This window comes from Centroberyx gerrardi, chromosome 2 (assembly GCF_048128805.1).
Source record: "Centroberyx gerrardi isolate f3 chromosome 2, fCenGer3.hap1.cur.20231027, whole genome shotgun sequence".
In the NCBI taxonomy this organism is placed as follows: domain Eukaryota; kingdom Metazoa; phylum Chordata; class Actinopteri; order Beryciformes; family Berycidae; genus Centroberyx; species Centroberyx gerrardi.
In genome coordinates, this window is record NC_135998.1 from 25,023,871 (window position 1) to 25,037,509 (window position 13,639).

Below are 13,639 nucleotides of genomic sequence, written 5' to 3' on the forward strand. Positions count from 1 at the left end.
AGAACTTAAGAGTGAAGTATGGATCCTCACAACAGTAGGTTTGTGAATATTTCATATAATGATTTTCACCAGATCTAGTTTTACAGAAAATGTATGGCATCAATTTTCAAGTCTCTTCTACTTCTAGAGTTTTATTCATTTGAATCATAGAGCAAAACCATTTGAATATCTGCATTGAGGATGGGGCCTCCTTTATAAACATACACATGCCGATTATACACCCTGAAATTGTGCAGGACATAGACCCATAGAACTTGTCAATGATGTTGTAGGACATCATTGACATACTGAATGACTAAAAATACATTCCAACATGGAACGAAGAAGAACAATGCAGAAAAACATTGAAGTGTATAGCATATAGATCTTCACATCCTATACCTTAGGTATTTTTTATATTTTTTTGGAAAAACCAAATACCTTCAAATATTGTTAGAACATAAAATATTAAGATATGAATCCATATTGCCCTAGTTTCAAGATATAGTTTGAAATCAATTTTAGTGCACAAGAGTGAAAAGAAGTAACACAAAGCTGCCTTTAATATACCTTGTATTCTTTCATTGAATGGAGATGAAAATCACAGATGAAAATCATATCTCAAGTTGAGCTATTCTAGTCACTTTGAGAAGTTTACATGAGATTATCCTGTTAATGGTTTATCAGCTGATTTGTTACTGTAATGCCATCATTGACAGCTTGCAGCTAAATGATGGTGGTGCTTTTAACTAGCAAACTAGTACATTTATGATCTTGTGAACAGGTGCATATGAAGTCCATTTGCAAATGAAAGTATTCCACACACTGTAAGGCTTCAGAACCATTTCATATTTAAATGTATTTAAAGTAGTTATTCACTATAAGAATACAGTGACAATGCTGGCATTGCTCTGCTCTGATGGACCTGAGAACAGCTGCTGTGCACAGGGCCTCCACACCGTATGGTGCATGAGTATAATGTGTTGGCATTCAAGTGCTTGTTTAGATAGGAAAAATCATCACCTATGATCTCAGGTAGCAATAATCAATAATTGACATATATTTGTTCTTGATGCATATGGATTGGCATCTTAGCAACCACTGTAGGCCAATATCATGTTACTGATGATGTTCCATGATGTTTCACAATATTATCGTCTTTCACAGGAGCCATATTGAAATGATATATTGTGATACACAATTTTGTCTAAATTGATGATTACCATCTTTATTTTTTTATTTATTTATTTTTTTTTCGACATCACACTTTTAACATTACTATGCAGTTCAATGTAATAATATAAGATTGATTGCACTTTATTGATCCCCCAGGGGAAATTCAGGACATCAATGAACATCAATGTCAATTAATGTAATTTTGCATAATTAAGCAATATCGTGATATATACTGATATTGAAAAAAACCTTATGGTTATCGTGATATTGATTTCAACCATATCGCCCAGCCTTATTTCACACATGAAAAAAAAAAAGAAAAGAAAAAAGCCCACACACTGAAATGCAACAACACACTGTTTATAATTTTTCATTTTTATGTTACACCAATCATGTTCACCGATACAAACAATGTCAGCTGGGAGTATGTTTGTTAAAAAGAAACAAAAATAACCCTTTAGACTAAAATTTGCACGTTTTTCAAAAGCACACACTCGGTGTGTGTGTGTTTGTGTTAATATAAGTTCAACACACAAAAGCTCTAAAAAAACCTGGGGAGAGGGATTCCACTGTGCGGTATATGTTGATATACTCTAAAGCAGTAATTCTCAACCTTTTTCATATCAAGGACCCATAATCTAGTCCACATTAAAGCCACAGACCCACATTTGATGAGATTTTGTCTCTTGGACCCAAATCTGAGAATATCTCTATTGTCAGATATGATTTTGTCCGGAATTCTATGATTATCTGTGTTGTAGGTAGAGAGATCACAGTGAAACTATGATCAAAACAGTCATTCTTCTACATTCTCTAATTGTGGTAATTTCTTGTAAATGAAATAATGCTGAAGTTTAACAATTCATCAAGTTGCTTCCATCACTTCAGCAGAGAAGAGGAGATTTTTTCCGGGAAAGAAGGACTCCCTCATAGGTGTTTAGAACAGCAAATGTAAAAGCTTTCATGAACTAGGTATTGGTTGAATAACTATTGTATGGTATCAATCAGCAATAGAGATTAGCAAAAAGAACATGTACTTGAAAAAGTTCAGTTTAAATTCAATACACTCAAGGTTTACATTTTTGTTGCATGTAACAGACTATTTTTTCTGTAATGTATTCAACTGTCTACTATAGTCAAGTGGGCAAATAGTTCAAAATGGCAATCTAGAATCTATGTATCGAACCGCATGGTGCAGATAATCATGATGTAATTCATCATGATTATGACTGATTTTAAATCAAATCGTGACTCGAATCGCAAATTGAATCATGACATCCCCCAAGATTCCCACCCTTACAGCAGTGGAAGGCAATGCCACACCTGCGGATGAGGTGGTCCATGTGTTAGCATACTGTGGAGAAAATTGGACCTGCTGCACTTAAATCTAGCAGCACTAGCACAGAACACTCACCTGCATCTGCGTTCATCAGGATATTTATTTATAACCTTAAGAGGGGTGGTTTTAGTACTATGATGCTGACAAAAACCTGACTGAGATTCTTCAAAAATGTTACTTATTTTCCATTTTCACTACGAGTTGCTTTAAAATCACTTTCTCCATAATCTTTGAGATAATATGCAACTTAGAAATAGACCTGTAGTTATAATTATAGTAAAAATGGTGGGTTTCTTCAGAAGAGGACACTTGTCATCTACAACCATGTAGTCAGGAAGCTACAATAGGGAGCAGACTAGGTCTTATAGCCCCAATAACCTCCTTGAGGAATGTGGTGGGTATAATGTCAATCCCATGTGCATCAGCTAATTTTGAGCTCGCAACCAATGCATCACTATGGTGAGTTAAACATGTTCTTGGCTTAAGGACATATTACTAAAATGGGTCTTGCAATGAAACTCTGCAGAGCTCTGTAGCCACAGCAACCGTCTCCATAAATCCACTCATTAGCAAATATGGAACCATATTCCTCTAGAGCATTTTATAGTCAATACATTGTTGGCAGGATTTTTAAGTATATTGGACCAGAACCATAGAGAATATAATCCTCCATGGGACCACTGTCTCAAAGCCATCTGGAACATGTTGTTTTTGTTAGCTAAATCTCCCATTAAATTGCTCCATGTGGTTTCACAAGTGTTACATGAATGGGTTTTGCGATCACCAAGATAATCTCTTCTTGATGTAAGCAGGAACACTACTTATGCCAATTTTGTGGATTAGGCCAAAGAGCTCTATTCCACTATGTCTGTGTTTTTGCAGCAGGTTATAAAAAAAAATAATAATATCCTGTCATTACCATAATTAAGTTAGAGCATGTAGGCTAGTTTGCAACTTGTTTGACAATTAGGAATTACATTATCTTGACACTGTTTCACATGTAAGTAGAACAGGTATGCAAAAAAATGACATATTTGGGTGTTAGTAATGACACAATTACAGCAGCTTCTCGGTGTCCTAATAACAGACAAACGGGACGCTGAGTTATGATACATTTAACTAACCATGCAGTGCTATCAAACCAAGGAGCGAAATTGTGTCTTGAATTTCTCACGAGTAAACAGAGAACCTTTCATTTCTATAGGCTTATTTTAAAATGGATCTTAAAATCGTGTCAGTGTGCAGTCAGGCTACCTGTTGCGTTAGTTGGCGATCATGTTATGATGACACTCACCTGTGCAGGAGGAGGAGAGATGGATTCATTTTTGTTCAGCCTACCGGTGACGATGTATTGAAGTTAAAATATTGGCACGAAATAGCCTCATTGGTTGGATGAGGTCGGATACCATCTCGTTGAAATTCAAGCGACAGTTTGTCACACTGTTGGTTACTTTGTCTTCTCTCGGCCTTGACTGTGAAACGCCATTCGTGTGAGGAAAGAAGTTTTCACCCCACAGATCCAGGACCCATTGCACATGCGCGGAAAGTTGTCAAAGCACACAACCGCTGCTCCCGGGAGTCAGGTGGTAGACTGTACATCAATAAAATATTGATGTATATCATCCAAGCATAGGCACGTGATGTTTTAATTGTAATTTGTAATGTAATATGTAATGTAATTTGCTCTATATTTGAATGCAATTTGTTTTGTTTTGTTCTGATATTAATTCATAAGAAGGGTTAAAAAGTTAATCTTAATTTGTTTTTACATCGAATCAAACATAATTATTTATCAATTCTGATGAACACATTTTCCCATTGATCTACTGAAAAGTCCTCTTTAGTCAGTGTACATGGTGACTTCACAAGAAGCTGAAGCTAAAACATCCTAAGTCATTTTTACATTAGAGTTATGGAAGCAGATGAAAGCAAAAACCTCTCATCCCTTTTGCTCACATAAATGCCTAAGTTGCTAAATATATTAGGTTCCACAGCCAATGAGGTTTATTGTTAATTTCTATAAGTGTGTTGTAAAACATACTTTAAATAAATTAACTTTAAATAAATTTGATTTTTTTATTTTATTTGATGTCAGTCACTTGGATAGAAACCCCCCAGTAACAATAATGATGTTTAAAGAAACACTGATACTATACTTGCAGTGCATTGAAAATAACATGCAGCGTTCAGCCTACAGAGGACACCAAAGTAACATTTACAGTCAGGCAGTTAACATTACAACTAACATAAGCATTAGTTTTGCAAATGTGTTGCTCATCCTAACGTCCTGCAGATGGTACTACTTCACCAGTCCAACGTTAATGGTGCTGGAAATGTTATAAGAGAAGAAGATAATGACTGCTTTGCAGGGAATTGTAAGTTATACACTCAGTAAATGAAACTGTGCCCATATTTCATTGATATAGCCTACAACATTTTGTAAGCTACTGAGTGACATCATGTGGACAGGTTGGAGAAATACATTTTCAAGTATCCCCCACACTTGGCCAGCAATACCAAAGTTGGTCCCAAGGTGTGATTAATGGGATTCCCAGAATTTTTTTTAAATTTCACTGTTATTTCATTTACAGACTCCTAAAACCTATCCATCTATCTTGGTTCCTCATCCAGATTAGGGGTCCATTAAATAGGGGCTTCTTCAAGAAAACATTAATGGTGCTGATAAGTATTAGGAATTCATGCTGCTTTCATCAATTATATTTGTCATATTTTTCATTTGTAATATTGGTAACCCTCACAAGCTGATCAGTGACTGTTATTCAGCATAAATCACATTTGCAACATGTTCATCACTGAACAGAATGTTTTTTGGCCAACACACACCATTAGCTTACAGTGGCTGTTATAGTCATGCCTGGTAGAGCTTGTTCAAGTTCAAAGTTCAACTTTGGCTTCCTGTTGTGAAACTAGTCTCTGACACTAAACTCTGTGTAAACTTATGTTGTAATTCAAGTAACCCCATGAACCATGTGAATTCATTTTACCTAAGCATGTTCGTCACACAAACACAGATGGCCATAAACCGTTTACACACAAACAGAGACACGCAGACAGTCATGTAGACAGAGACAGAACATGCACACTCTGCTCCCTCTTGACGTGGTTAAAGATTGTCTTGTAAATATTTTTATCAGCACATGGAAAGTAACAGTGTAATGAAAAGCAAGTAGGGTAGACAAGGACAATGAGTTGACCTATGATTTGAATGTTGCTCAGCTATTCAGGATCATGCAGGAAAGCATGTTTAATCACTTTCACTGATGTTTTTTTCATGTAAGAAAATTGCCATTAGATAAAGGATTAATTTATTGCAGCATAAATATTGTTTCTGGTTGGTAAGAGCCCTTTTGGAAGAAGATAATTGTGTCCTTCAGTGCTAAGTGGGTGACATAGTGGTCATTTTATAAAAACTGGTGATTTTTTAAATTATTGTACTTTGTTTACTGAAAGTCACAAGTCAAATTTTCCATTCCAATGACGGATGGGGAATGACTGAAGCACCCCATTCAGAGTATTCTTGAAAATGTCACATTGTTATAGAATGCAGTCCACAAAATAAATGTAGAAACATCTTCGCAATCATGCCTTGGAATTGTCTTCAGGATGCTTACCCAGTTGAGACATCAGAATGTATGAATATCAATACAATTTCAATACAATATTTAGGAAATTCTGCAAGAGGAACAATGTGGTGTCTCACAATCAGCACAGCAATAACATGGAAATAGCAGGCAAGGCACTCAGGAGGCAAAAAATAAAGGAAATAGAGAAGGGAGCTGCCAGTAATGCAAAAATATCAATATTTATTGGGTACCTGAGTCCCAGCAATACAAAAGCACAAAATAATAATGAGCTGGCTGCCTGTATCTGTGTAGCCTTTCACAACCATCTCATGTAAGTCAGCCGAAGCTTACTGCAGAGCAAAAATGTTCATTATCTTTGAACTTTGCTCTCTTAAACCTGCAGTGACAGATGTGATCAAACCATCCCCTAGCTGTGGGAAAGCAGGCTTGTGATTGGCTAGATTAGTTGCACACCCCCGTCCCTTCCCCATATCTCAGTGCTAGAGTCCTCTTAACTTTGAGGCTTTGCTCACCTATATCACTTGAAGCAATAGGTCCAAGTCCCAGTTCCAAGTCTTGACAGCATCATGTCTGACAGAGGTGCCTTCGATACCGATGTGTTGACCCTCACCAGGTTTGTTCTGGAGGAGGGCAGGAAGGCCCAGGGAACAGGTGAGCTGACCAACCTGCTGAACTCCATCTGCACGGCCGTCAAAGCCATCTCCACCGCTGTCAGGAAGGCTGGGATCGCTAACCTGTAAGTTTGTTCATGTGTGTTTTTTCCCCAAGGTGGGGATAAGAGAATGAAAATGTTGGCATGACATGGCATGATGTTAGTTCAAAAATTGTTAGATAAGTTGCTAACCAACCTTGCATTAAGGCAGAGAAAAATATACACCTTATTAGAATGTATTCAATCAGGGTTATTATCGTCTGATGACGTCAATGATGACATGATGTCAAAATATTTTACTTTCATATAACTTTCAGTTTCAACTTCCATTTAAGTTTAGTTTGTTGTGAGAGAAGGTTTGATAGTCTTGATAGTCACTTTTTATTTTTTATAAATGTTTGATTTTAGCTTATGTGAGTGTCATAATTAAATGTATTAATGTATGGACATAGTAATGGTCATAGATCTCAAAGTGATTCAAGTTGACTTTTTAATGTTATTTCATAAATTTTTTAGTTGATTATTTAGGGGGCGGGGTTGTTTTCAGCTTCAGTTCATTACATTTATTTTTTTCTTTTATTCAATTTCAAAATAGTGTTTAAAATAGTGTTTCATATCTGGGTTTAGTCTTACTCTTAGTTAAGTCTTACTCTTAGTTATCTATGACTTGCAAATGAGTAAGCAGTTTTAACTTAGGAACTGGCCAAAGGTGCACTCTGCACATGTTTTGTGCAATGCACCAGGACAGGGGTCGAAGATAATGCACTTTTCAGGACTTTCTCACTGGTGCACTATTTTAACATGTTGTGATAAAAGCACCATTTCAAAATGCAATAAACATAACTTGATTTAAACACCTGCATTTCGTTCAGTGTGTTTTAAAGTTGCAGAGAAATGGATATATTTCATTCAGACTTCTATCTGTCCCTCTTCTCTCTGGGCAGATATGGGATTGCTGGAAGCACCAATGTGACAGGCGACCAAGTGAAAAAGCTGGATATCCTGTCCAATGACTTGGTCATCAACATGATCAAGTCCTCCTTCAGCTCCTGTATCCTGGTGTCAGAGGAAGACGAGAGGGCCATTATTGTGGAGCCAGAAAAACAGGTGTGTGCATCTATGTGTGCATGCATGTGTATGTGCATGTGTGGCCTCCTTCTTTCTGTCATTGGCTTTCACATGTTATGATACTATTGTGACACTGATGAATTTATTTGTCTGATCTGACAGGGTAAATACATCGTGTGTTTTGATCCATTGGATGGTTCCTCGAACATTGACTGTCTCGTATCAATTGGAACAATCTTCGCCATCTACAGAAAGGTTTGTGATTATGATATTGCACGCTGATTCAAAACACATTGAAGTTATTACCTCTGACCATTGTTCCACATGAAATTCAATGATATTTGGTAAGCATTTTGCATTAATTTATTTGAAATGTAGAATTGCCTCAAAGTGCATCAGAAAATATGCATAAGGCATCTTGAATACCTGCGATCACCATATTTGATTAATCACAGGTCTTCCATTTTTGTCTGAAAAGCCTCCCCACAGTGCGGTAAATCAGCATCTGGAAAAGAAACAGGAGGCTCTTTCTTAGAATGTATCTCATGGCACAACAGGGAGACTTTTATTTGCATAAATTTTCAAGGACTCTATGATACTTTTTCCAGATAAACATGGCAGTTTTAGATCAACAGAAAATGAATACCAAATAGTTCCACAAAGGAAGCAGGTGCTGTACAGCGGTCTGAGGTATTAACTCCAATCAAGGCATATATGTAGATTACACCTGTAAACAACTGTGGGTAAGGTGCCAGGTCTGTTATATAGGTTACAGCTCACCTGTACTGTACATACAATACAATTGGACAGGTTCTGTCCACAGAATCTGTCAAGAGAGGCTATGAATTCACACTGTTCCCCTGATGCTGTAGCTCTCTGCACTGCATCCTTGTCATGGAAAACTTTATCATACCTATTGTTTCCCAAAATGCCTGTCCCTATGGTTCTGATATTTTTTCATGTGTTGTTCCATAGACCACAGATGGTGAGCCAAATGAGAAAGATGCTCTGCAACCTGGAAAAAACATTGTGGCGGCTGGTTATGCTTTGTATGGCAGTGCCACTATGATGGTCCTTTCCACTGGTCAAGGAGTCAACTGCTTCATGCTTGACCCAGTAAGTCTCTGCTCTGTTTTACTTTATTGAAATGCCTCAAAATTCAACTCAGCTGATGATGATTCTAATTAAGTCCTTTCTGCAAATTACACCATCAGTTAGTTGTCTTTGTTGTGATAGTAAAATATGTTTCTCATAGGTTCCTTGTATTTCTTTTCCAGGCCATAGGTGAGTTCATCTTGGTGGATCGAGATGTGAAGATTAAGAAGAAGGGAAAGATCTACAGTTTGAATGAAGGATATGCACAGCATTTCTATCCAGATGTGACAGAATACTTACAGAAGAAGAAATACCCAGAGGTAAAGGCAATAAAACGCATAGTTCAAATCACTATATCACCTCACATTTAAACATTAATACATTACAAAGGCCTGATCTGGAACTTACGTATTAACTTCTGTGGCACCACTGAATAACACTACTGACTTTAAGTTTATTTAATTGGAGAGGAAATGTTTCTTCACTCTCAAATTGATTTTTTTTTTGGGACTTCATACCTGACTTGACTTTTTAATATATTTTATACTGTGAATGGATTGTTTATGCTTATATTGTTTGTAAATGGAGAAAATATAGCAACTCAATGGAGAAATTGTAACTCAAATGCATTTTGAGTTATTTTGTGATCTGAATGTCACAAAGAGAAAATTTTCCACCCTTTGACCCATTTCTCAAGAAGCTTCAAGAATCTTTGCTTATATGTAGTGCTGTAAAATCACTCTTAAGATAGAACTAGTAGTGAATAAGCCAACACAGTGCATATTCAGCTGAACAGGAGGTGCCTCCCAGTGGCCAGTGACCATCATTGATATTATATAGTGTATATTGGTATAAAAAATCTAGATTGAATTTTGGATATTATGAAATGGATGTAACGGCTGAGGAATTCCACTTAACAATTTTTTGTGTTCCTAGGATGGTTCTGCCCCATATGGCGGGCGATATGTTGGTTCAATGGTAGCTGATGTTCACCGTACTTTGGTGTATGGAGGAATCTTCTTATATCCCGCCAATGTCAAGAGCCCTAAGGGCAAGGTGAGTGGGAGAGAGTCCTGCTACAACTAATGGATTGCAAAATCTATAATCATCCAGTTATTTCAGATCATCAGAGTGTCAAGTTGCAAGAAAATGCACACCAAAGTTATCATGCGTGTATCTCACTGTCAAGTCACTCCTCTTTCTGCTTCTTGTCCCTCAGCTAAGGTTGCTGTATGAATGCAACCCCATGGCATTCATCATGGAACAGGCCGGAGGCATGGCCACAACAGGATCCATGAATGTTCTGGACATCCAGCCCACCACCATCCACCAGCGAGTCCCTGTGGTCCTGGGCTCTCCCGATGACGTGAAGGAGTACATTTCCATCTTCAAGAAGCACGCAAAATGAGGTATTCAGCTTTAGACAGGGCACAATCAAATAGACATGAACAAGCAAACAGACTGAGATAAATACATTTTATGTTTGTTTGTGTGTTTTGCAGGTTCTGAACAGGTCAAGTCTGGTGGCGAGCAAGCTAAAGCTGGGCTGACAACACTAGGGAGAGGCTGAGTAGCAAGGCTCGAGCGGGACATCTCTAGTTGAACGCTTTCTACTCATTCCCTTAACTGCACTGATCAAAGAAACAATACTAAACCATGAATAGACAACGGGTCTTTACATATTAATGTTTACCCTCATTGGACCTACTAACTCTGCCTCATTAACTGTGTTAATGCCAAGTTGTTGCTGTCGCTGTGTGTCTCATTTGCAGAGACTTACTTTTTTTTTAATTTTTTTTTTTAAATAAAGACAAATTACATTATTATTATTCTATGATATACAAAAGTCCAGTGTGCTTCCTATGTAAGTATACATGTGTGTAAAAGTATTAAAAAAATAAGTTGATTAAAAATTCCTTGGGTACATGAGTCATAAATACAATGGAAGTGAATATAACTCTTAACTATATGAAAGTTGTTATGAAAGTAAGTATTAAGAAAGTTGAATGGCGTTTCTACTGTTTTCAGTGGCTGAGTTATTAATACAATGGAAATCTATGAGAGATTTGATTATTATCATTACCATTCGGCCTTACTTTCACCGATTGAGATGAAGCGTGACAGGAATGTTCCACTTTTTTATTTTATTTTTTTTTTTTTTAACCTTTATTTAACCAGGTGAGTCCCATTGAGATTACAAGATCTCTTTTTCGAGGGAGCCCTGGCCAAGATAGCAGCAATACAAATAGGATTACTGAGGAGCTCAACAAGTTTCGTAGCAATCATCCAGTCACAAGCCAAGTTATAAGCTAAAATGTCATTGGCCACACCCACCAGAAGTAATTTTGGATTTTGATTATTACTTGTCCAATGTACATCCGTTTGTGAGAAATACATTTTTAGAAGTTTTGGCACCTCCTATTGGCCAATTGTGCTTTTGCACAAATAGTTGAATACTAGTCAACATAATTGTTAAGTATGGTGAAGATTGGACACACAGTCGATGAGTTATGACCATTTTTCTGCATAGTCAGGTATTCTGTCAAGGTCGTTAGTTAATTTTATCCATGTTGCGCATGCATGTTGTATCCATTAAACGATGGGGAAAAAATGGAATCTTTGTGTAGCTTGGTCTGGTATTGTGGTGTACAAATTTTAGAGGTAAAATTGAAAAAGAAGAAGTTTTTCAGTTTTTCATAAAACGCAGAATGGCAGAAATTGATCACACTGTGTGCACTTGGCTTGGCTAGCTCCAAGGAATCTATAGAGAAAATCATTTCTAAGAGTTCTAGTCCTGACGCAGACGTCACGACTGCCAGCCAGTGGAATAAGTGCTTCCGAGTGGGCGCATCCCCATGGTGAGACATCGAAATGAATGCTATGAAAGAGAACTGGCATACTTAATTGCACAGTATGGTTAACAGTCAAGTGTTGCAGGAGGGGTAAAATGGTCAGGCTTCACCCTCTAACTGTGATATATTGGCTAAGGGGGCGAAGCCTGACCTCTTTCCCCTTCCTGCAACACTCACATGCCGACAACATGCCGCATGCCGCAGCCATGGATTAGGGTTAGTGTGCTGTGTGAAGTTTACTGCCGTTACAGGATTTCTGTATATTGAAGTTAAAATTTGCTAATGTGTGAAGTTGCTCTAAATAAGCATGTCAGTCCTTTGAGTTTGACATACTTAACATGGAAGTGTGAGAGTTTGGACAGTTTTATGGAAACAGCTTTTATCTGATGTGTAAGATTTTATTTTTCTAATATGGAAGATTTTTTACGGAAATTTGAACGTTTCCAAAGGAAAATCACCTCCCTTTACATAACCCCAGTTGTCATGAAAAGTGCAGACTTGAAATGAGATAACAGTGCATGTCTGTGACATTCAATTAGAGTCTGAGGGCAGCCTATGCTTGGGAGTATGTTACCAGAACCCTGACCGGAACTACGCTCATATCTGTCCCCATAGTTTAGAGAGAGAGAGAGAGTTGTTAGCAAGTTCCGAAAACAAGAGAAGGATGACATGAACTCTAAAAAATGTTCAACAATATATCCGTTCAACTTTCATCTCTCCATAGCCCGACGAGTCAGACCCATGGAATGCTATGCAAGCTATGACTCAAATTTGGGTCGTCTGACCCAATGAGAGTCTGGCACAGTGGCTAATTAAAAAGATGTGTCGATATCAAAAATCTTCAGGAATTGTGCTTGAAACATATATTTTACAAGTCAGATGTGTGGGCATGTGTGCCCATAGGAAATAGCAAAACTTTAATTACAGTTGAAGTCGAGTACCACAGTGGGTGTTTCCAGGGGGCTGTTTACATGTGGCAACTCCTACTTCTGATTGGTTCAATCCATTCAACAACTAAGTGAAGGTCAGATATCCGGTAAAGCGTGCTACATGTGCTTATTTTACCATTAGCATTTATTTTGTCTACATATTCAACCTAAACTAGATAATAATCATTTAAAATCCATACTCCATATATAATTAAATCTTAATAATTGAGGACAAAAACATTTTTGGTTGTCATTAGACCTTGGTATCAAAGCATTAATGCATGAAGGCAATTCATTGTTTCAAATTACTTCTGTGCTTTACTCCAGCCTCCCATTTTTATTTAGGGCCTTTAAAGACACACCAAATGTGGTATACATTTTAGCAGACATCATCATCATCTTTTTGTGGCCAATAGAAACAGTGTTCTTCTCCTACTAAAAGGCTAGCAGAGGCCATCGTTAACAGATTACTGTTTAACCCATGAGACAAGTCTTATCTGTGTTTAAAAGCCATAAACCTTGGCTCTACTGCTCATCTTATCTCACCTAACACAACCATAAATTTACTTTAAAGCTTCAAACTTAATTGTCAGGGCCAAAGAGGTTTTATGAATAATAATATGACATGTATATCAGTGCTTATTTCATTACAATTCAACAATTGTGAACACAATCAAATTCAAAGACATTTTGAAATATATCGATATTCCACAGTAAAATGAGCTAAGTTTGCTTTACAACTTTGATGTTTTTGTCAGCAAACACTAGCACAAACTTCTTACTGTAAGTTCGTACATTTAAAATGTTTAATTGCTCATGAACATCTGTACAAAACTTTACACAGCAGGAATGTGCACTTTAGGCACCGTAGTGCCCTTTGGAATGTACACATTTACGTAACATTCAACAACACATATTAATAGCTATTTGTGATTAATAATTAA

The 13,639-nt window shown here is 37.1% G+C and overlaps 1 protein-coding gene across 1 annotated transcript; it reads left to right on the plus strand.

The window, feature by feature from the left end:
* The first annotated feature begins 6,665 nt into the window (after positions 1-6,665).
* On the plus strand, positions 6,666-10,322 carry fbp1b (fructose-1,6-bisphosphatase 1b). Its single transcript, XM_071912045.2, has 7 exons — positions 6,666-6,835; positions 7,696-7,858; positions 7,982-8,074; positions 8,795-8,935; positions 9,097-9,234; positions 9,851-9,970; positions 10,134-10,322. Exons 1-7 carry the CDS (start codon positions 6,666-6,668, stop codon positions 10,320-10,322), a joined length of 1,014 nt encoding a protein of 337 aa, XP_071768146.1.
* The last annotated feature ends 3,317 nt before the right edge of the window (positions 10,323-13,639 follow it).

Coding starts and splice junctions, on each gene's coding strand:
- fbp1b (XM_071912045.2), top strand. CDS start 6,666: ATGTCTGACAGAGGTGCCTTCGATACCGATGTGTTGACCCTCACCAGG. Junction 6,836..7,695: donor AAGGCTGGGATCGCTAACCT/GTAAGTTTGTTC, acceptor CTCTCTGGGCAG/ATATGGGATTGCTGGAAGCA. Junction 8,075..8,794: donor TCTTCGCCATCTACAGAAAG/GTTTGTGATTAT, acceptor GTTGTTCCATAG/ACCACAGATGGTGAGCCAAA.